The sequence below is a fragment of the Ylistrum balloti genome, unplaced genomic scaffold (assembly GCF_031769215.1).
Source record: "Ylistrum balloti isolate Yb309-2 unplaced genomic scaffold, AGI_CSIRO_Ybal_v1 Utg370614, whole genome shotgun sequence".
NCBI lineage: Eukaryota > Metazoa > Mollusca > Bivalvia > Pectinida > Pectinidae > Ylistrum > Ylistrum balloti.
In genome coordinates, this window is record NW_026782377.1 from 571,739 (window position 1) to 597,480 (window position 25,742).

General features: G+C 35.7%; 1 protein-coding gene across 1 annotated transcript in view; it reads right to left on the minus strand.

Moving 5' to 3' along the window:
- The window catches only part of LOC132557024 (protein still life, isoform SIF type 1-like), a 130,166-nt gene extending 104,925 nt beyond the window's left edge, over positions 1–25,241 (minus strand). The window contains exons 1-3 of the mRNA XM_060221487.1: positions 25,150–25,241; positions 20,463–21,287; positions 2,436–2,617 (exon numbers count right to left, since the gene is read on the minus strand). Coding sequence (XP_060077470.1) covers positions 2,436–2,617; positions 20,463–21,287; positions 25,150–25,241 — 1,099 coding nt within the window. The remainder of the gene's footprint in view (positions 1–2,435; positions 2,618–20,462; positions 21,288–25,149) is intronic.
- Between the last annotated feature and the right edge of the window lie 501 nt (positions 25,242–25,742).

Sequence of the window (25,742 nt, forward strand, 5' to 3'; positions counted from 1 at the left end):
GACACTGAGAGGAATGTTTAAAGGGTTTGTGTGACACTGAGAGGAATGTTTAAAGGGTTTGTGTGACACTGAGAGGAATGTTTAAAGGGTTTGTGTGACATTGAGAGGAATGTTTAAAGGGTTTGTGTGACACTGAGAGGAATGTTTAAAGGGTTTGTGTGACACTGAGAGGAATGTTTAAAGGGTTTGTGTGACACTGACAGGAATGTTTAAAGGGTTTGTGTGACACTGAGAGGAATGTTTAAAGGGTTTGTGTGACACTGAGAGGAATGTTTAAAGGGTTTGTGTGACACTGAGAGGAATGTTTAAAGGGTTTGTGTGACATTGAGAGGACTGTTTAAAGGGTTTGTGTGACATTGAGGGGAATGTTTAAAGGGTTTGTGTGACATTGAGGGGAATGTTTAAAGGGTTTGTGTGACATTGAGGGGAATGTTTAAAGGGTTTGTGTGACATTGAGGGGAATGTTTAAAGGGTTTGTGTGACACTGAGGGGAATGTTTAAAGGGTTTGTGTGACACTGAGAGGAATGTTTAAAGGGTTTGTGTGACACTGAGGGGAATGTTTAAAGGGTTTGTGTGACAATGAGGGGAATGTTTAAAGGGTTTGTGTGACATTGAGGGGAATGTTTAAAGGGTTTGTGTGACATTAAGGGGAATGTTTAAAGGGTTTGTGTGACATTAAGGGGAATGTTTAAAGGGTTTGTGTGACATTAAGGGGAATGTTTAAAGGGTTTGTGTGACATTAAGGGGAATGTTTAAAGGGTTTGTGTGACATTAAGGGGAATGTTTAAAGGGTTTGTGTGACACTGAGAGGACTGTTTAAAGGGTTTGTGTGACATTAAGAATAACATTTCAAATGCATATATGCCTATACAAAACATTGATAATTTCAAGTGTTTTCTGTTTAAGTATTTTTGCTCTGTCTAAAAGCTGCCCAATCACTAGAAGGCTAAACAGTTCATCCAGAGACCAAGAATTTTGCAATTTTGCGACTGCTACTCTTTATTATAACCTATTTCAGTCTTGTCTCCAAGCAGAAAACAAGAGTATGAGTGAAGCTGATGAATGTTACTCGAAAACATCTTCATTGGGCACAAAATTTTACCAAAGGGCAATAATTCTGTAATTAAGGGGTTACAGGTCCTGAATTTAGTATACAGCACATTCTCTTAGTATCACCAATTTATATACCAAGTCTCATGTTCCTAGTTTTAATGCAAGCAAAGCTAAGCTCATGACACATGATTTAACAAAGGGCAATAACTCTTTAATGAGGGGTCATGAGCCCTGACCTTGCTAGACCAAACCTTGCTTTTGTATGACTGATGTATACATCTTCTCTCTCAGTATCCAAGTTTAAAAGCAGGCAAAGTAATGCTCCACACACTAAATTTTAACATGAATATATGTACATTGTACCTTGTCTTCATATGACCAATGTACACACCAAGTTTTATGACCCTTGCTTAACTATGGGCAAAGTTATGATCCAGACATGAAAGGATGGATGGACAAGGTGGCAACGATATGTTGCCCTGAAAATTTTCGAGTAGCATGAAAAAAAAAATGAAAATAACATGTTATTTCACTACTTTTGTAATTTTGATACCCCTCTAGGTACTGATACTAGTGACAAAGTTTGGTTTCTATCAACCAAGCATATTCAAAAAGAAGCTGAAAATATGAAAAGTTGTTGATAAAGAACATACTGTAATTAGATAATAAGAGTTTATAAAATGTTATGGTTTTTAACTGCTTTGGCCCAGGCTGCCCCTTGGGCCTCAAGAGGATGGGGACCAATTAGTTTGCAATTTTGATACCACTTCAGATATTTGAACTAGTGACTAAGTTTGATTGAATTCGCACAGCAGTTTCACAGAAGAAGCTGACAATAAGTTAAGAGACAACACATGGAAACACACAAAAGGTTCAAGATGGCCTAAAAACTTTACCACCAAAAGTTATTTCTATAACAAATTGTTACAATGATTAGCAGTGAGAGGAATGATAAAATGTTTTCATAGTGTTTATACCGTGACCCTGATCTCTATATTAACAGGTAGGTTACAAGTGCACATGTAAACAGATCTGATCTTGCTGTCATACTGTAACACTGATATTTATAGATGACAGGTAACCATTTACCTGTCCCAGTCATCATTAGCTACACATGGACACAATACTGATTATTAAATTACAGGTAACCATTTACCTGTCTCCGTCATCGTAAGCTACACATGTACATAATACTGATAATTAAATTACAGGTAACCATTTACCTGCCCCAGTCATCATAAGATTCACATGTACATAATACTGATAATTAAATTACAGGTAACCATTTACCTGCCCCAGTCATCATAAGATTCACATGTACATAATACTGATAATTATTAATTACAGGTAACCGTTTACTGTCTGAGGTAGTCTCACTCACCTGGCTGCACGATCTTGACATCAAAGATCTTCTCCACATGCCTATTGTAGGCAGTCACCTGGAACACAGTGTCCGGGTTGTCCTCTACACATGATATGTTAATCGGCACCACATCCTCGGAAACTCGCTTCCATCGCATACCTTCTCCATCTCCCTGTACCCGGAATATCTCCGCCCAGAGTCTGTAAACAGTCAGAAATCAATATCTATACCAAAAGATTCTGTATAGTACACAATTCTACTGGTCAATAACTGTGGGAGAGTAATTATGAGTTTCAAAGACACAAATCATCAAATCAAGTTCTCCATTGATATGGATCAAAATTAATTTTTCGCAACCAATTTCCTTGAGATTTAAACTGGGGCTTCATAATCTAGTACTGGCTCAGAACCTGGCACCTGCACCAATGAAGATGAAACAATATGAAGATTAGACACCATAAATCTGATAAGTCAACATCTGTATCACAAACATGGCTTCACTAATCAATACTGTTTTCTATTCTCGTCATAATTCATTACCATATCTGATGGCAGAAGTATTTGTCTTTTCAAATTTCTGTCAAACTTTAAGGTTTCTATAAACAACCCTATGCTTTTACACAATGGCAGCATGTACTTAAGACTTTGCCAATACAAAATGCTTTCAAATCAGTTCAATATTGGAGCCTATCGACCCGTATGGACAGGAAATGCACTGTGCGCCTCAGCTGTCCTGTAATTGTCACACCATACATGTGTGACAATACAGCTGGTATATACAAAATTAGACCACTTAGTTCCAAACGATTAGCTGTGTGTGAATAAATTTACAGCAGTAACTGTATTTCCACATACTCATGTTTCAGAATGAACATAAGTTACTAGTGTAAAACATTAGGATCTTGTTAGGTCTACAAGGAATATGTTCTCACTTCTACAGACTTGCATCGAACACCTATCAGCAGAAGTAAGAAAACTTTATGTATCAATAACTTTGCTGTCTACATACAAACAAGGAATCAATCATTGTTTACTGTATGTACACTTGTCAATTACAGAATGAACAAGAAACATTTGTATTGACATCTGTTTTGTCAACACTAGTCACTGTAATCCTAGATTATTACCCCTTTGTAAAGGGCACAAAGCATTCTCATTATAATGAAGTTTGGGGATGTGCAACACTCCTTGCTCTTTAAGGCAGCATTGCTGCATTGTAGTGAAACTACAAACAAGGGAACTTGCTAATAGATTTAGCACATTATACGACTTTCACCCCGTAAACTTTGTCTGATGGTGATCTAGGAATTATTATTGTTTCTCCACTCCATCTGACCTTAGCATATTCTGTTCGAAATAGATCCCATCAACTTGTTTTCTGTCTAAACGTCAGAATTTTCTGTTCCAAATCTGCCAGTAATGGCAAACATCAGGAGGACATACACTGATAGATTTGATTTGTACCTTCACAAAGGGCAGTATGTCTTATGTACAACATTATAGAAAGTGCTTCTCTGGTAGTGTTGTGTCATGTCAGCACTTTCTCAGAAATCATTAAAAGCCAAAACATGTACGCAAGAAATTATTGTCAGCTTTATATTAAGGAATTTGGACATTTTGAGAGAAAAATATGAAGTTTTAAAAACAATTTCAAATTCCAGGTTACAATTTATTCTGATATAAGGTACTAATCATTGTTAATTATATAACATGAACATGGTCATACTTTTATTAACTTCAGAATCCAAAATACAATGTGTTCTAGATCACATCATTACCTTCATACATGGGCATCTTGATGTTAGGGCAAGCTTGTTGGACCAATCATATGCAGCCATTAAACAACAAATTAGGCAGAGTCCAGTTAATATTGAAATTTGCAATGAATATTTGATATGTAATCGGAAAACTTGAAATATTTATTTTCAAGCATGAACAACCAATTGATACATAAGAAAATACGTGGTGTTGGATAGAGGATCAAAAACACCATGACTGTGTCATAAGATACTAATAACGACAGTCTCCAGTACAGTAACATCAACTAGGTATGTCCTTCTGTTTCTTATGTGATGTTGTAATCCAATTAACCTGACCAAGCCATGTTCAAACTTCAAACTTCGGAACAAGATGGTCATTAAGGGAAATTTTACCACCAAACTCAACAAAGATAATGTCAGGCCTGATATACACATACCCTTACAACAATATACAGACCTATCTAGAATAGCTATTCTATGCCTAACAATCAATGTTTAACACTGTTGCCATGTGATTCCCAAGCTTTGACAATGTGGAAATGATTTTTTTTGCCAATTTTTGTTTTGAGATGACATTTACTGAAAAGCTCCTCAACAATAAAATGTTCCATTAAGGAAGTCAGTCTGTTTAGTTCTTGTCCAAGTCACCTTTACTTTTATATAAAAACATAATCAGTATAGTTTGAAGACATGTTTGTACTTAATTTCTATTTCAGAACTGTTATATACCAATTTACTTCAAAGAAAAGAATGAACAATTCTCTGGCACATTTTGCTTTTCTAATATCTCACTCTAGGGTGGAATTGTTTTAACCTTTGGAGACAAATAAAGCCTTTGATCATGGAAACATACAGCAGACCTGACATAAAGGTGATCAAGATGTTAAAGAATCTTGTTCACTAATGTGAGAAATATTGTTAAGTACATAACTGTCCCTGTCTTTTTTTCACAGGATTCTGTGAAGCCTTAACGAGTTATTTGATGATTATTCCCTTATCTATATATAGCTTCATAAATGTCTCATCACAGGCTGTTATTGTAAATGTGAGATTTCAGTCCAAGTTGATGATATTATTATTGATGTCTGAGAGCAAAGACAATTTTGGTAGTTGTGTGGATTCAGTGATATAAATCAGTTTGAACTGTGATGTATAATACCAATATATATGATTGTATCATGGTCAATCCCAAATTATGTTTTACACAGCAAGTCTCAATGGTTTCCCATCTACAAAATATCTCTGTTAGGTCATTTCCCTAAGAACTGTACCTGCTAACCTCCTATTCTGACCTCCAATGTCACATGAAGCAGTACATCCAAGAAGGATACCTGTTGTATGTGGGTAGGCATCGTAGTTAATCCCTACCCTGATCGAGAGCGATTATAACATAATACATAATTTGTCATCAATGATATGATGACACCATACCAAATTTATTTAACTTAATCCATCATTGCTCCCAAGTGATACGGCTTATAGACACAGTGAAAATGAGAACTCATGCAGAGCTAGAAAGCAGCAGTTTCGCATCTAATTTATGAAACATGGTCTAAGTTATTTGAACACATGTGTAGTGTTCGCAAAGTATTGATATCCACAGTTTGTAGATTATTTTTGATTGGACATTTTGTGTTGTGCAAATAGTCAATGTAAGATACAAAATGAAATTGGATCCAATATATCTGAGTCTGGACCAGTCAACATCTTACACTTCTGCAACCAGAACCATCCATAAACTGGCCAACACTGTTTGACTGTCTAAATCTGATAGGCTACTCAATGCTTCTAGAGGGGCTGACATAACATTAGAACTTTTGTAATTTTACTATACAGCTACAGACTGGGTCTAAGGTTTATCACTGGGATTTTGTCAGTCTTCTATACCTATACAAGACAGGTGCTTAGCCCTAACACTGGGACTTGTGTAAGTCTACTATACTTATACAAGACAGGGGTTTAGCTCTAACATTGAGACTTGTGTAAGTCTACTATATCTATACAAGACAGGGGCTTAGCTCTAACACTGGGACTTTTGTAAGTCTACTATACCTATACAAGACAGGTGCTTAGCTCTAATACTGGGACTTGTGTAAGTCTATTATACCTATACAAGACAGAGGGTTAGCTCTAACACTGGGACTTGTGTAAGTCTACTATACCTATACAAGACAAGGGCTTAGCTCTAATACTGGGACTTTTGTAAGTCTACTATACCTATACAAGACAGGTGCTTAGCTCTAATACTGGGACTTTTGTATTATACATATGCAATTGACAGGGGCTTAGCTTTAATACTGGGACTTTTGTAAGTCTATTACACCTATACAAGACAGGAGATTAGCTCTAAAACTGGGACTTGTGTAAGTCTATTATACCTATACAAGACGGGGGGGTTAGCTGTAACACTGGGACCTTTGTAGCTTTTATATAGACAGTGTTGATGAATGCTGGATTTGTTATCAGTAAACATCGCGCCACATTTCTCTACAGTACCCTCGGCAAAAAGAAGATGTGAGCTTATTTCAATTACATCTGATGCAGTACCATCTATCTTATGATTTTTTAGGCACTATTTCTGTGTGATGTTGTAACTTAACTGATAGACAATAGACTAGGCCATATATCAGTACTGTCTCCTGCTTAGTCCTCTGATTTTAGGCCTGAATCACAGCTACCAGTTAATGTTCTGTATTTACTTTTGTTATCTCCCCTGAAATACAATCAAAAGGAATAAACCTCAGATTAATGTTGTTGTTTGTATTTATTATCTCTACCGTGTAACATAATACCTCTATGTGGTTTGGAAAATCCTCGATGAACATCTTTGGATTGTTAAGACAACACCACAAATAGGTACACAAAGTTGATTTGCAGCATTATTACCACTGTAACAGAAAACACTGAAAATATGTTACTAAATCTCCTTCTGGTAGCACTTCTCATACAGCACTGTGAATACCTTACCCTTGAGGAACTTGGTAGCCCAGATGAATAAAGAAACTAAGGTCTGAAAAAAGTGTCCTCTCAGACCAGAAAACTGATATAGACTGCTAACTGGAATGTACAATCCACATAAGTATGATCTGTGTTGAACATGCTCACTGCTGACAATGACAACCATATCCTACTTCAGGCCTGCTATTTAACATCAACTTCTACTAACGAGACATGCCCCGCCACTCTGGGTCGTCATCTGTTTGGAGCTCTATAATGTACAGGTTCACTATTTTAAGCTACCTCTGACACAATCGTTGTAACATTGTTGTGGACAGGTAGAAGTTATCTAAAGTCACTCAAAATCTGACAAATTCACAAACAATATTTGTGCTCAAATCATATTACATGTAGGTCTTATCAACTCATTCCTGCTTCTAAGCTTGAATTTTGCTTGTAAAGATTTCATAAACTGTCATATGAAAAGAAAACTGAAAGATGCTGGATGTGCTGAACTATTTATGAATCAAGAGTACATATGTATCAGTGTGACCATTTCAATCAGTGACCGTTCCAATCAGAGTGACTCAGAGTGACCGTTCCAATCAGAGTGACTCAGAGTGACCGTTCCAATCAGAGTGACTTACAGTGACCGTTTCAATCAGTTTGGCCATTTTAATCAGTGACCTTTCCAATCAGAGTGACTCAGAGTGACCATTACAATCAGAGTGACTCAGAGTGACCATTACAATCAGAGTGACTCAGAGTGATTGTTACAATCAGAGTGACTCAGAGTGACCATTACAATCAGAGTGACTCAGAGTGACCATTACAATCAGAGTGACTCAGAGTGACCGTTTCAATCAGTATGACCATTTCAATCAGTGACCTTTCCGATCAGAGTGACTCAGAGTGACCGTTTCAATCAGAGTGACTCAGAGTGACCGTTTCAATCAGAGTGACTCAGAGTGACCATAACAATCAGAGTGACTCAGAGTGACTGTTACAATCAGAGTGACTCAGAGTGACTGTTACAATCAGAGTGACCGTTTCAATCAGTATAACCATTTCAATCAGTGACTGTTTCAATCAGAGTGACTCAGAGTGACTGTTACAATCAGAATGACTCAGAGTGATTGTTACAATCAGAGTGACTCAGAGTGATTGTTACAATCAGAGTGACTCAGAGTGACCATTAGAATCAGTGACTCAGAGTGACCGTTACAATAAGTATGACCAATTCAATCAGTGAACATTTCAATAAGAGTGGCTCAGAGTGACCATTTCAATCAGAGTGACTTAGAGTGACCGTTTCAATTAGAGGGACTGTTTAGATGGTAAGTTATGCCATTCACAGTTCTTATAATGACAACAAAAGCTCTCTGATGTATGTGATGAGTCAGGATAGGATATCCAGCTTCAAAAATAGGTACATTACTAAAAGGAAACATGCATTTGATGGAAAAAATACTGCAGACTTCCAGTAATAAAATTAAATATAGGCAACAACAGTAAGAGGAAAGAATTAAGACTGCCAGCTACAAAAATAGATAAAGGCAACATTAAAAGGAAACTGAACTGTGAAGAACCAAAGTGCTTTAGATGTTTAGCTACATAAGAAGGCATTGGCCTAGAACAACCAGGACACACGACTGATGAACCTGACTAATACACAGGTCTGAAATGTCAAGGAATAAAAAGAGGTTCACAGGCAACAATGGTCAGCAATGAAGCAGAATTGCAGATTTTCAGTAAGAAATATATGCCCAGACAACAGAACAGAATGCTGTAGAACTTTCAAGGAAATGACGAAGCCTCAGGCAAAAGAGACAAATACGGTTTCAGAAAATGGCTCTTATAAGCATTCAACAAAATACATACAATGGAAATAGAACATGTAGGCTGTGTATTTATCATTTGACTAGTAAAACCATTATCTAAGGGATTGTGATGAAGAGAGACCTTGGTGATCATTAACCTTTAGAAACCATAGCAACAGGAATTGTTCTAGTTTTTTTCCAAGTTTGTGAAACCCCAAAGATAATTAAAGAAAACATGAAATCTTTAAAATTGTGAATAATACCTGCTAGTTTTGTTTAGGATAATAATTACATTGCAAAAACCTTTTCAATGGACATCTTGGGTTCTGAGATGTACTGCAACACCACACAAAAACCATTAGTTTTTTTCTAGCTTTACTGGACGATTTGTTAAGTACCATTCCAATGAAGTGGCGTGATTTTTAACTTTGATTTATCCTGAAGTCTGGAGAATTACAACATTAATCTGATAAAACCAACACTAAAAAATCCACCAAAACACTTTAAGATCAGTGCTGATGTGCCATCAACTACAGCAATGATACCAAAAAAGTTAATCACATCACACAGCAGATATCATGAAAGATCCAGGGTTCTAAACTCTACAGAGATCTTACAGCAGAGATCATGAAAGATCCAGGATTCTAAACTCTACAGAGATCTTACAGCAGAGATCATGAAAGATCCAGGGTTCTAAACTCTACAGAGATCTTACAGTGGAGATCATGAAAGATCCAGGGTTCTAAACTCTACAGAGATCTTACAACAGAGATCATGAAAGATCCAGGATTCTAAACTCTACAGAGATCTTACAGAGATGGAGATCATGAAAGATCCAGGGTTCTAAACTCTACAGAGATCTTACAGCAGAGATCATGAAAGATCTCTACAGAGATCTTACAGCAGAGATCATGAAAGATGCAGGGTTCTAGACTCTACAGAGATCTTACAGCAGAGATAATGAAAGATCTTACAGCAGAGATAATGAAAGATACAGAGGTACAACAGAGATCATGAAAGATCCAGGATTCTAAACTCTACAGAGATCTTACAGCAGAGATCATGAAAGATGCAGGGTTCTAGACTCTACAGAGATCTTACAGCAGAGATCATGAAAGATCCAGGGTTCTAGACTCTACAGAGATCTTACAGCAGAGATCATGAAAGATCCAGGGTTCTAGACTCTACAGAGATCTTACAGCAGAGATAATGAATGATCAAGGGGATCAAATTTCATGCATTGCTAGAAACCAATGTCCATGTTTACATGCAGACCTGAATTAAATCAGTGTAAACATGTTTTCTCACTAGGTATTGGATTTTGTGCTATCTTTATTGACTACAAATATAGTAAAAGGGAATCCCCATGTATATTACCAAATACCCAATATTAGAGATCCTTCAGTGTCCATAAGGGATCTTAAATAGGCCATACACGTTCCAGGGTCACATTTCTTTAGAGACTATAGGTGATCTCTAGACACCATAATAGATCTAGATGATCTCTACAGGGATTCTGCAGATTATGTCCGAGATCCTATAGAGACCAATAGAATTCAAGGGTGATCTCCTCAGAGGTCCATTAGCTAGGGAGACCATAAGAGATTCAGGTGATCTGTACAGGGATTCTACAGAGATCATAAGAGATCCAGGTGATCTGTACAGGGATTCTACAGAGATCACAAGAGATCCCATACAGAGATCAAGGGTGATCTCTACAGAAGTCCATTAGCTAGGGAGACCGTAAGAGATCCAGGTTCTCTGTACAGGAATTCTACAGAGATCACAAGAGATCCCATACAGAGATCAAGGGTGATCTCTACAGAGGCCCATTAGCTAGGGAGACCATAAGAGATCCATGTGATCTGTACAGGAATTCTACAGTAATCACAAGAGATCCCATACAGAGATCAAGGGTAATATCCACCAGTGTTCAAACCTCTATATATCAATGATGTTTTTCTTTCTGAGTTTAAACCTGTCACTCATCCTTTTTATCAGTTGATGATTGCCATAGTAACGCTGTCCAATGCACCTTGTTAGCAACCTGTTGCCTTACAACCAACTCAAGTAGCTAACCATTCAGCTGTAGTGTATTCTAATTGGAGATATATTTACAGATGTGCATACCTTAAAAGAATGACTTAAATTCCTTAATTAGTTGCTTATTTATTGATGAAAGCCAATATTTTTTATTTTTTGTTTTGTGTAGTCATAACAAAAAGAATTAACTAAAAATATCTTATTCTTTAATAAATGAGATTCTGTGAAAACTGCATACATTTACATTTGTTTAATAGTATTTCATTTGATATCAATAACTTAACTATAATTAGTTATGAATAAGATAACATACAGCCTTAAAACATGGGACCCTCAAGATTCCAGGAACTTTGGTTTACAGATTATTGACGTAAACACACAAGTCTGAAGATCACATTCAGAATACACCTTGTCACATGTCCATCATTATAAGAAGCACGACCTTGACTTTTTATGTCCAGTTTACACTTATTATTACCTCACATAGATCACCAGGCCAGGTCACTGACACGATGCCAATCTACACAGAGATAAACACAGGTTAGCACACCAATCACTCTGTCCAAAAGAAAAAATATTTGGTTCTATAGAGGCCAGCTAATACTATATATACTATCTATAGGATGTTTTATGAGAAACGCTTGTTTATTTTGGATTTTCATCCATGGTCAATGAAAATGATGTTCATCAATGATGGGGTCACTGACAGATGCTTTTATAGTGCTGTCATGCTGAAATGTCATAACTCAGACATGGTAGTATGATATACCTCTATTTCATATGGTACAGACAACCAAAGGTAAACAGTTCTTATGCATCAAGTTCAATATTTAGTGACCGTCAAGGAGCATAGGTTCAACAATTTTGGTATGTTTTGAATTGGGAACCGAATTCATCACCTTCCTCCCTTCAGGTAGACATTCAACTAGAAGTGGAACATTTGTAGGTTGGGAAGACCATTGTTTAAGTTTAAACCACAAAACATAATGATACTGCCTTATTCTTACTTTTATGTTTAATAACTATGCAAATGGGCCATAAATCATTGTCTGAGCTTCACTTATGTTGTCTGTATTCCATGGATAGTATCTTCTGATATTTAATAAATGTAGAAAAAATATTGATCAAAAAGGATATAAAATATACATGATTTATCTGCTAAAATCAGGATACATATAAGGGCATTCCCATCGAAAAGTACATCAATCTATTAACTCTGTTAAGACAACTTTAGAAAAAATCTCATTCAAGTTTGGATAAAATCAAGTGCATGAATCCAAGCCAGATTTCCAAGTTAATGTTTATTAAACATTACAAGTTTGGCTTTGTGATAGATTCTTAGATCTCTGATAGACAGGATATCTACTGACACTAGGAGACCTGTAGGATAGACATCTATGTTACAATTAACTTTGAGAACCTACATCTCCCCTACCCATGCTGTCATACTGACATGTAATACACATGTTTTAGCATTTGACAATATTTCCTGGATACAGAAGTCAACCACAGCACAGTTGTCACATAGCTAACATTCCAGCAATGGTCAGACATTATCAATCACTACATCACAATAAACGTGTCCCCATCAGCTAGCCATTATGTTTGACGCCATTTCCACGATGAATGTGATTACATACATTACAACACACCTCAGGGTAATATGTAGACATAACAGTAGTTTTATGTGTTAGAGCCCACTTCTCTGTTTAAACAGATTATTTTTTCACTTGCATGTTGCATGCTTTAAATATACATGTGATCATTTTCACCTGTGTTAATTTTTTCATTCTGACCTTAATTACCTGTACTGTCTTAAAGGTGCCAGTTTACTGACACTGTCATTTAATATGCAATTTTACTTAAGTCTGTTTTATTTTTTTCATTGTCACTTTGCATATACTAGGGCACTCATTCTATACATGTTTAGATTATAGACTGCCAAGCGACTTATTTCTTGAGTTTGTTCTTCCAACCCGTGCATCTGACTGGACTTATTAGGTTTTTATTACCACAGATATATGATAACAGTCAAACCCCTATGACCAAGCGTAAAATCAGTCTGTAATATGTCCTGCAATAGAAAAGTTAGGATACATATTGTTGTCTGGAAAAAGGAAGAAAAGATCTGTACTTACAATTTTTGTCTGACTTTTTTCCTTCTAGGAATAGCACTTTTCAAGTCTATCATTTTGGAAAACTTTCAAGAAAGATATTTGTCAAGTTCACTATGATCCAGTAGTGAGAATTTCACAGCTATGTCTGTGAGTAATCCAAATGGAAGAAAAAATTATCAAAGTGTACAGAGAATATAAATAGCTCATCCCCGCATCATCGTGTACCATCATCCTCCCCCCCTAACATCCTCCAGGGTCGCATACCTATCCCAGCACTAGAGGTCTATAACATCACACAGGTATGTAAGTGTAGGTACATTTGTAGTTACACAAGGCCAAAAAAAACCCTGAGAGAGCTGTGACCTCTGGTAACAGCCATTGGTCACACATCTGACAATCAGTCCCTGACAGTTGGACCAAACATGTACGAGTTGGTGTCAATGATAGGACTTCTGACACACTCCAGAAGTTGTTTGTAATTATCTTTGGGTCAGTTTTAAATCATAACACACTTGAACTGTTTATGGTCCATCAGCTTGTCCAGGAGTACATCACATACTGTTTATCATTGAGGCCCTGAAGATCAGTCCATAAAGTTGTAAACATACACAGCAGATTTATCTCACACTTCAATTCACCTTCACATTTCTATTTTAAACCACATATTATATATCTGTGTTAGTCTTGTTTTTAATAATTACACAATCAAGCCCTGAAACTGCTTGCAGCTAATTTCTGAATGACAGAAATTAATAGGTATAAATACTTCAAGGTCATCCAGTCAGCAAGGTTTCCATATTAAAACATACAAAACGAGTCTAATTGCAACATGAAAAGATAGTTTCAAAGTAACAATTTGAGGTCTGCTGTGGACTTAAGTCAATTGAGCAAAATTCCACAAGATGCAGTAGCAGACCATACATCAATTCAACACTTCAAAACAGTTTGACTGGTAGCTATAGGTGTAAGTGGTACAGAATGAGGACTCCTCCCTGAACATGTATGTGGAAGATTCATGAGAGGGGTGTAGGGAGGGGGACACATGAGGGGGTAAAACTGATGACTTGGATAAAGACCAGAAAACTGAAACAGATAACACACAGCACTGTCTTTTCTTGTTATTTTTTTCCAGTACCATAACAAAATACAGATAACAGTTTGAAAGAGAAGTTTGTCCCAGTAAAAATTGATTGAGAAAAGTTAGAGAATATAGACAGTTAGTTGTACCACACAGAAATCCAATTTAAGTGTTTCTATGTATGATTTCATTGTTTCTGCCTAGTAAAAAATGGGCATCTGGGTAATATAACTTGTCATTTGGAAATAAGATGAAAGCTTATCAAAGCAGTATCCTTATGGAATATTTGTATTGATAGTACAGTAAACTGACAGAGGTCCCTCATCACATTGATAAACATTTGAGGGTCCCTTGTCACATTGATAAAGCATAAGTGTTCTGGTCACATTTTAAGTCATATCATATCTGTTATAGTTAATTACAATAGACCAATACACATGTTAAAAGAGCTACTAAGTACAATACACCAGACAATGTTCTTTTATTTTCTGAAGAGTGAAATTCTGCCCGGAATACATCTTTCTATTTTTTATAAACCTGATAAACCGAATGTAATCTTTCACATCCGATTCAGGAATAATGTTAGGAAGAAAAGTGCAATATCTGTTGAAACCAAAAACCACAAAAAGAGACTGTGTATATATACTGACTTATTTGAAAATTCATGTCTGTTTTCCTCATTTTGCAGTTTGGGACACATGTTGAGAATCTGGAATTTGCCACATGTAAGAAGAAGGTTTTTATACAATTTGAAAGATGCATAAGGAGTATGCATGTAAACTCTGGAAAAGGTCCAATAAATGTGATTAAATGCAACAGACACCATACTTTATGAGCTTCAGATCGAATTGTGGATGGGTCTAAACAAAATACCTCTTGTTTTCTGTTTAAAATAATCTCATCACAAAAAAAATGGGATGATAGATTAGAATTTGAAAACATGTAATTTGTAAAATATATACTACTGGAAGTCAAATAAACCTGAACATGTGAAATTGTATACATAGCAAGCTCAAAATAATCTTCTGACCATGTAGCCTCACTGTAAATATTATGGGGCTTAGTTATAAGTTGTGTAGATTAAAGAAGGATCATCATCACAGGAAACATAGCCATCAGTAAAACCTCCCCTTACAATTAGCATTTCTACAGTAAAACCTCCCCTTACAATTAGCATTTCTACAGTAAAACCTCCCCTTACAATTAGCATTTCTACAGTAAAACCTCCCCTTACAATTAGCATTTCTACAGTAAAACCTCCCCTTACAATTAGCATTTCTACAGTAAAACCTCCCCTTACAATTAGCATTTCTACAGTAAAACCTCCCCTTACAATTAGCATTTCTACAGTAAAACCTCCCCTTACAATTAGCATTTCTACAGTAAAACCTTTATAAAGAAGAACCTCCCCACTTCTACATCAAAACCACTGTTATATAAGAACCTTCCTATTGTAAACATTTCTACAGTAAAACCTCTGTAAAGTAGAATATCTATAAACATTTCTATAAACTGTAAAGTAGAATATCTATAAACATTTCTCCAGTAAAACCTCTGTAAAGTAGAATATCTATAAACATTTCTACAGTAAAACCTCTGTAAAGTAGAATATCTATAAACATTTCTACAGTAAACCCTCTGTAAAGTAGAATATCTATAAACATTTCTACAGTAAAACCTCTGTAAAGTAGAATATCTATAAACATTTCTACAGTAAAACCTCTGTAAAGTAGAATATCTATAAACATTTCTCCAGTAAAACCTCTGTAAAGTGGAATATCTATAAACATTTCTCCAGTAAAACCTTTGTAAAGTAGAATATCTATAAACATTTCTACAGTAAAACCTCTGTAAAGTAGAATATCTATAAACATTTCTCCAGTAAAACCTCTGTAAAGTAGAATATCTATAAACATTTCTCCAGTAAAACCTCTGTAAAGTAGAATATCTATAAACATTTCTACAGTAAAACCTCTGTAAAGTAGAATATCTATAAACATTTCTACAGTAAAACCTCTGTAAAGTAGAATATCTATAAACATTTCTACAGTAAAACCTCTGTAAAGTAGAATATCTATAAACATTTCTCCAGTAAAACCTCTGTAAAGTAGAATATCTATAAACATTTCTACAGTAAAACCTCTGTAAAGTAGAATATCTATAAACATTTCTCCAGTAAAACCTCTGTAAAGTAGAATATCTATAAACATTTCTCCAGTAAAACCTCTGTAAAGTAGAATATCTATAAACATTTCTACAGTAAAACCTCTGTAAAGTAGAATATCTATAAACATTTCTACAGTAAAACCTCTGTAAAGTAGAATATCTATAAACATTTCTACAGTAAAACCTCTGTAAAGTAGAATATCTATAAACATTTCTACAGTAAAACCTCTGTAAAGTAGAATATCTATAAACATTTCTACAGTAAAACCTTTGTAAAGTAGAATATCTATAAACATTTCTACAGTAAAACCTCTGTAAAGTAGAATATCTCTAAACATTTCTCCAGTAAAACCTTTGTAAAGTAGAATATCTATAAACATTTCTACAGTAAAACCTTGTAAAGTAGAATATCTATAAACATTTCTACAGTAAAACCTCTGTAAAGTAGAATATCTATAAACATTTCTACAGAAAAACCTCTGTAAAGTAGAATATCTATAAACATTTCTCCAGTAAAACCTTTGTAAAGTAGAATATCTATAAACATTTCTCCAGTAAAACCTCTGTAAAGTAGAATATCTATAAACATTTCTACAGAAAAACCTCTAAATACCGTTATAACAGATGAAACTTCACACAGCAGTAATATTTTAATGTGAATAATGGATAAAACAAATTCCAATGATATATTTATGGTACATAGTGATTACTATATATCGCCACTTAAGTGTAATGGTATGGTCATTCTTAATGTAAAGATTCTCTACATAAACTAAGACCCGGATTTAACATGGATATCTATAAGGATAAGCTTCTAACCAGTAGAACTTCCCTTCAAAGGAACGTCTGAAGTATAGCCTATTGATACAGATCATACACTGGAAAACAGCAAAACCTCCAAACAAGCCTTGTTATAACAACTTTCAACTCTGAATATCTGTAAGCCTGGGATTTTGTAATCAAGTTAGTGTAACTGTTAAGATGCAGCCTTTAAGTGATACACCAGTAAATTCTAGAGACACAGTAGCCCAAATGTTTACAAGTAACAGAAACCTTTTGAATCTACCAGGAAGTTTTGATAACTGACAAGAGACAACAGACAAATAAACATGTCAGCAAACTCCCTATCAGTCTCAGACCACTTTGACCAGTGTCCAGTCAGAAACTGGACATTCCAGCTGTCAGCTACACCAGTCTGGGATGAGAGAGAGTACTCAGGCCTGAGATAAATCCAGCGCTATGTCTGGTAATGGAAGGGAGTATTGTTATTGTTTATCAATATGTCCAGAGTGATGTATAACAAACCGCCCTGTCAGAACACCTCAATAATCCTGATATGTTCAGTAATAGGCTTTCTGGTGTTTGATTTTCCTTCATACTTAAACGTATTCATGAGACCGTTATATATCTATGTCCTTTCCCTACCAGCCTCGCATCTCTATATCAGCAAATCCTTCAGACAGGGTCAAGTTAGACAGATATATAGCATATCTTTTTATCCTACTGTCATAAATCGTCTTCTTGTTTACAAAACAAAAACTCCCAGAAGCTGGTTGTCCTTATTGGTACTATGTAAGGTCTTTTCCCTTCCTCCTTCTCTCTTACTTGTTTTCACTAGATGTTGCAATGTTGTAGTAAAAGTTATCATATGGTAACATAGTTCAATAAGGGATACCAAAAGATAGAAATTAAAACCTGTCTATCTGAAGTGCATTTAAATTAAGGAAATGAACTATACTACTTGATCCAATCTGTAAATGTCCAAATCCACAATGCTGCCACTTATCCTTCATCATGTTCGTCAAATCAGTCACCAAATGAAAGTGTAAACTATGTACCTAAGGAACCTACAAGTGATATCTGGTACAGAAGTTCTTTATAAAAAACAGAAGTATCATTTAAATTTAGTAACTTTAAAAATCATTGATGCAATGATGATTGCAGCAAGTCTTAACACTCAACTGTGGCAAAAACGAGTTACCAGGAGAAATCTACAAAAGAAACTGTGATCAACCCCTCTATATTTTCTAAGAAATGGCAAAAATGGACTAAATTTATCAAAGCCTAAGATGACCAACAGCTGGCCATTTTAGCTCCCAATATCTAGGAATCAAGGGGAAACCTTCAAGAGGTATATGACATAAAATGAAAAAATTCTTCATAGAGAAAATCCAAGATTTCCAAGTGTCGGTAATTTTCCTTTTTCCAATCAGTCCCAAAAATTGAATATACTAAAAATTATAGCAACAGAAATCTGCATATAAACATTTGAGATTGATCCTGTACTGTCCAAGAAACAGTGTATGCAAATCCAAGATGGCTACCAGTCAGCCATTTTATTTTTCATCATTCCCAAAATCGAAAGGGCATAATAAAGGTCTGAAGTGAACCTATATGTAATTCAAGATATTTAAAAAACTGAATTCAGATATTGTAGACATCTCACTGGTATTGTTTTCCTTATTTGTATTAACACAACAACATCTATTTTAAGACAGATTTCCATTTCCAAAATACTTTGCTAACAATAAATACAATCAGGTTTTACATTAGAAGAAACATCAACCCTTTAATATTCATTTCAGATTTCACTGCTACATGTCCTAACTTTGTTAAGCCGATCTTTATATAGGTATTTATTTCATTCTCCATACGTACATTACAATCTAGGATATAGAACTAAAGTATAACACAATGACAAGACCTGATGTTCTAGACTGATAATTACATTCTGCTCTGACTACTACTTTTTTTTTTGTAAGAACAGTGCATTCCACCCTGAGATAACTTCTGGGATTCTGCATGGTGAAAGAAAATGAAATACCAGTTAGAGGAATAAGTCACAAAAACATATATACCCAAACTTAATAATAAAACATAAAATCTCTACATACCACCCACATTCTCTGAATGTGTCAAACTAATAACAATACATGTACTAGGAATGAGCTGCTAAAAATAGTTGGATTCTTCTACTTAATTAAGGGACATAGACACCCTCATTTCATGATAAATCCTGTCATCAAATGCATGCAGTATGTATGCCTGCACTGAGTAACTTCTCTAAACCACTCACATTTTATAATAATAATTGAATTCATGTGTACTTAATATCAGAGATATCTAAAAATCATTAAACCTTTATGTTGGTGTGAACTACCTATATCTTCCCTCTCCTTACCCCTAGTATCTCCCATCAGTTGAAGCCATGTGTTAAGTCTTTATCAACCTTGTACTCTCTAGTATCATAACATTCAGTACTCAAATTCAAATATTATTCATGTATACACCATCTGGTTTTCTACACTTAGAATATGTGTATAACATATCTGCCCTATCAATGTTCTCTAAATATTGATCTTGTCCTAAATTTGCTACACAGAAAGATTTCATCAATAGTTGATAATAAAGAACAGTGCTTTCTGAGACAGAAGTCTTTCGATGGAGCTTGGATGTGTGCAAAGATATCATAGAGAGCATTTCTCACAACCCTCCAATCACACGAGCTACAACAGGATAAAATATTGTACCAGATAAACATAACAAATAAGATAACGTCATAGTTTATTTCATTTACCACATTTAGCATCTGAGCTGACAATTACTACCTTTCAAATCTGAAATTCATATAACAGTGTTGATAAACAGATTTAAGATCAATACATCAAGAAAACCATGATCATATACGGTGAAAATGTTACAAAAGGTAAGGTATATATTTAAAGTTAACTGGGTCCATAAGACAGGGGAATCTTAGGACTGCAGATAAGTTTACTGAGCCCATAAGACAGGGAAATCTTAGGACTGCAGAAAAGTTCACTGAGCCCATAAGACAGGAGAATCTTAGAACTGCAGATAAGTTCACTGAGCCCATAAGACAGGGGAATTTTAGGACTGCAGATACATTCACTGGGCCCATAAGACAGGGGAATCTTAGGACTGCGGATAACTTCACTGGGTCCATAAGACAAGGGAATCTTAGAAATGCAGATAAGTTCACAGAGCCCATAAGACAGGGGAATCTAAGGACTGCAGAAAAGTTAACTAAGCCTATTGGACTGGGGAACCTTAGGACTGCCCCTTAGGACCATAGATAAGTTCACTAGCCTATTAGACAGGGGTACCCTCGGACTGTAGATAAGTTCACTGGCTTATAAGTCAGGGGAACCTTAGGACTGCCCCTCAGTACTGCATATAAGTTCACTGGCCTATTAGACAGGGGAACCTTAGGACTGCCCCTCAGGACTGCAGATAAGTTCACTGGCCTATTAGACAGGGGAACCTTAGGACTGCCCCTCAGGACTGCAGATAAGTTCACTGGCCTATTAGACAGGGGAACCTTAGGACTGCCCCTCAGGACTGCAGATAAGTTCACTGGCCTATTAGACAGTGGAACCTTAGGACTGCCCCTCAGGACTGCAGATAAGTTCACTGGCCTATTAGACAGGGGAACCTTAGGACTGCCCCTCAGGACAGCAGATAAGTTCACTGGCCTATTAGACAGGGGAACCTTAGGACTGCCCCTCAGGACTGCAGATAAGTTCACTGGCCTATTAGACAGGGGAACCTTAGGACTGCCCCTCAGGACTGCAGATAAGTTCACTGGCCTATTAGACAGGGGAACCTTAGGACTGCCCCTCAGGACTGCAGATAAGTTCACTGGCCTATTAGACAGGGGAACCTTAGGACTGCCCCTCAGGACAGCAGATAAGTTCACTGGCCTATTAGACAGGGGAACCTTAGGACTGCCCCTCAGGACTGCAGATAAGTTCACTGGCCTATTAGACAGGGGAACCTTATGCCAGTAGAGAAATCTTAGGACTGCAGATAAGTTCACTGAGCCCATAAGACAGGGGAATTTTAGGACTGCAGATACATTCACTGGGCCCATAAGACAGGGGAATCTTAGGACTGCGGATAACTTCACTGGGTCCATAAGACAAGGGAATCTTAGAAATGCAGATAAGTTCACAGAGCCCATAAGACAGGGGAATCTTAGGACTGCAGAAAAGTTAACTAAGCCTATTGGACTGGGGAACCTTAGGACTGCCCCTTAGGACCATAGATAAGTTCACTAGCCTATTAGACAGGGGAACCCTCGGACTGTAGATAAGTTCACTGGCTTATAAGTCAGGGGAACCTTTCAGACAGCAGATAAGTTCACTAGTCATGTTAGACAGGAAGAACATTAGGACTTCATATAAGTTGACTGGTTCCATCTGACAGGAGAATCTCTGGACTTCATAGTACTTTACTGGCCCATGTAGAAGGAGAATCATTGGATAGCAAATAAGTTCATTAGTCCAACTAAACAGGAAAATTTTAGCACTGCAGAAAAATCTTTTTTTCGACAGCTTATCAGTATTTTGACATTGGTTACAGTTATAGAATACCCACTGAGGGAATCAGCATTTTGACATTAATGTTAGGGTTATACAATAAATGACAGAGGGTATCAAGTATTTTGACACTATTACCAAGTTACAGTTATACTATACTGACTGAATACGGCAGCAATACCAAGTATTTTCATCTTACATCCTTCACATGAACTTTTGTTTCTCAGCAACGGTAAAATATAAACCATAAACATCTACATCCCACGATTGGCTCTGCAGCAATCTATGTGTCTATCAAAGTCTACTACTGGAATAGAAAATTCTTTGATCAACCCAGGATTATGGAGAAGATGCAGAAGCTGAAAATGTAATGCTGGGTTACTGGTGGGTTAACGAGGTAATACACTGATGTAAGGGATTACACACATAAAATGATGTATAGGTAGCTAAAGAGGACAGGAATTTTACTTTGATAACAATTTAATTTAGGTTAATCAGGAAAATCAGAGGGGAAAAACACAGCTAAACATTTCATAAAGAAAAATATCTTTGATCAAAGTTCTTGAGTTCCATATCAGCAAATAAAACATTTTGATGAAATGTAAAGCTCGCACACATCATATTTGAGTAAATTTCTTAAAATCTGACAACTTAGATTTCTTGGAACTTGTCCATGGAAAATGAAATACAGGAGGTTATTAGTACATATTGTTGGCCTCATAGCCTTATCATCACACTACAGGTGCATTGTGCTTTCCTGACAGCCAATTCCACATATCAGCCAATTGTAGATTACCACCAGATTGATGTCTGAACGGGAGTTGTCTCCCCTTACATGCAGCTGCCACTGGTGCACTGTTCAGTGCACACAGCTGATACAACATATCAGGTCTCTGATTTCAATATTCTTCCCTAAGTACTCAGCCAAATGGTGGCTGTAATAAGCAGGCATTGCCTGGTGTTGAATTAACTATCTATCAGACCAGTTAATGTAAAATTGACACCTTTGATATGATCTCCGTTTACACAATACACCGCTATAAATCTGCTGTACGGCAATGTTAACTTTGGGTTTGACACCTATAGCTTCACCTGATTAAATCACAACTACACAATAACACAAATACCTTTCCTTAAAAACAAATTTATTCCGGGCTCGGCACACTTGTTATCTCAGGTTGATCAGGTTACAATACATTTCCACACAATTTTAGATTTCAATGAAACACAATTGATTCGTAATGATTTTTTAAATTCATTCTGAAATAATCGCTACACACTATCGACCAAAGCATATGAAATTCACACCCAGTAACTATGATAATTCTAGACAACCATCAGATGTGGTACTGGACCCAGATAGGAGGACAAACAGAATTAGTGTTTTTGACTAATCACGCCAAAATCTGGGAGCTGATTACAAAGTGGCATGTTTAATGTTGAAAAGATTGGTGATAGAGTTTGTACCAGATAAGGGCTGCCATGCTCTATAGAGGCTCCTTTAACCAATGCTTGTTTGTTATTACAGTCCCTCAACCTCTATTGTAATGCTTTAATATGATATCACCAAAAAAGTGGCTTTATTGATGAAAACTCATATCCTTATTATCAGGAACTGTTGAAATATTTTGAGAAATTAAATGAAATATAATGTTTATGTACATGTACACTGTATGATGTTTATGTACATGTACACTGTATGATGTTTATGTATATATACACTGTATGATGTTTATGTACACTGTATGTTGTATATGTATATGTACACTGTATGATGTTTATGTACACTGTATGATGTTTATGTACACTGTATGATGTTTATGTATATATACACTGTATGATGTGTATGTACACTGTATGATGTTTATGTATATGTACACTGTATGATGTTTATGTATATATACACTGTATGATGTGTATGTACACTGTATGATGTTTATGTACACTGTATCATGTTTATGTATATGTACACTGTATGATGTTTATGTACACTGTATGATGTTTATGTATATATACACTGTATGATGTGTATGTACACTGTATGATGTTTATGTATATATACACTGTATGATGTTTATGTATATGTACACTGTATGATGTTTATGTATATATACACTGTATGATGTTTATGTACACTGTATCATGTTTATGTATATGTATATATACACTGTATGATGTGTATGTACACTGTATGATGTGTATGTACACTGTATGATGTTTATGTATATGTACACTGTATGATGTTTATGTACACTGTATGATGTATATGTACACTGTATGATGTTTATGTATATATACACTGTATGATGTGTATGTACACTGTATGATGTTTATGTATATGTACACTGTATGATGTTTATGTATATGTACACTGTATGATGTATATGTACACTGTATGATGTATATGTACACTGTATGATGTGTATGTACACTGTATGATGTTTATGTATATGTACACTGTATGATGTATATGTATATTTACACTGTATGATGTTTATGTACACTGTATGATGTTTATGTATATGTACACTGTATGATGTTTATGTACACTGTATGATGTTTATGTACACTGTATGATGTTTATGTATATGTACACTGTATGATGTATATGTATATTTACACTGTATGATGATTGATAATAATGCCGACTCCAATGTCATCTTGACAAGATCAATACTGTTACTTGTACTGGCAACTTCAGTAATGAAATAATAAAATGTCCTCAGCACCTAACAGGGCTGACCAGAGTGAGGTGTCCCTGAGAGGCTTGATCTGAGTTAGTGATTTGACCAGAGAATTACTCACCCTGAACTGTCAAAACTAATCTTCACTTGTAAGACGGTGTCAGATTAAAACAATGTCAGAATAAACAGGTCTGCTTTGTTGGTGTTCATCAAAGAATTATTCATCAAAATTGGTTGAATCCAACAGTATTTATATCTGTACTGTAACGTTTAGCTGTATAGCTAGTGTATATATCTGTACTGTAAGGTATAGCTGTATAGCTACAGTGTATGTATCTGTATTGTAAGGTTTAGCTGTATAGCTACAGTGTATGTTTCTGTACTGTAAGGTTTAGCTGTATAGCTACAGTGTATGTATCTGTATTGTAAGGTATAGCTGTATAGCTACAGTGTATGTATCTGTACTGTAAGGTTTAGCTGTATAACTATAGAGTATGTATCTGTATTGTAAGGTTTAGCTACAGTGTATGTATCTGTACTGTAAGGTATAGCTGTATATCTACAGTGTATGTATATGAACTACGATGTTTAGCTGTATAGGTATATACATATATATGACCTTTGAGATGAGGTTGTATAGTTCCATCATATCTGAATTCTCTATATTTATGGTCCTGGTTACAGGATATATGAAGGTTTACAGCACATATAATCTGAATGGTTGGATTATATGCCATAATGCTGGAAATCTATAAAGTACAAATTGGCAAAAGAAAATTAGAACTTACCTGAGAAGGTGAGAATCCTTGCGTATATGCCAGGGATAATCTTCATGTCTGTAGGCCTTCTTCAGGAGGGGTCCACAAAGTTTGTTCCCCATGTCTCATGGCTTAGCACTTAAATCCAAACCTATAAACAGAAAAAAGCAACATCACATAAATTACAGGTAACTGATACCTATCACAGGTAAAATCATTAGAATCATCACAGTTTCACACAGTTAAAATATAATTGTAAAATCCTTAAAACTTCAGTATTACACCCATAGACACTTCAAATTTTACTTTTTGTTGAGGTCACTGACAAGTATTTTTATAACACTTCTCAACTAGGCCATCATGCGTTCTAAGTTCTAAACTATAGATCTTTTTTTCCTGGTTTCTTTTCTGACACTCCTGGAAAGCTCACCATTTCTTTGATATAAAGAAAAACCACCATTATTAGAGTCATCAGACTAAGGAGAACTATAAATGATAGTACAGTACTGGGAACAACTACTAAATAAAACAATATTCAGTAATGAAGACAACAAAAGCAACACTCTTCATTTGACATTTTCAATATGTCCACAAAATCTCAGGTCATTGACACTAGTGGAACT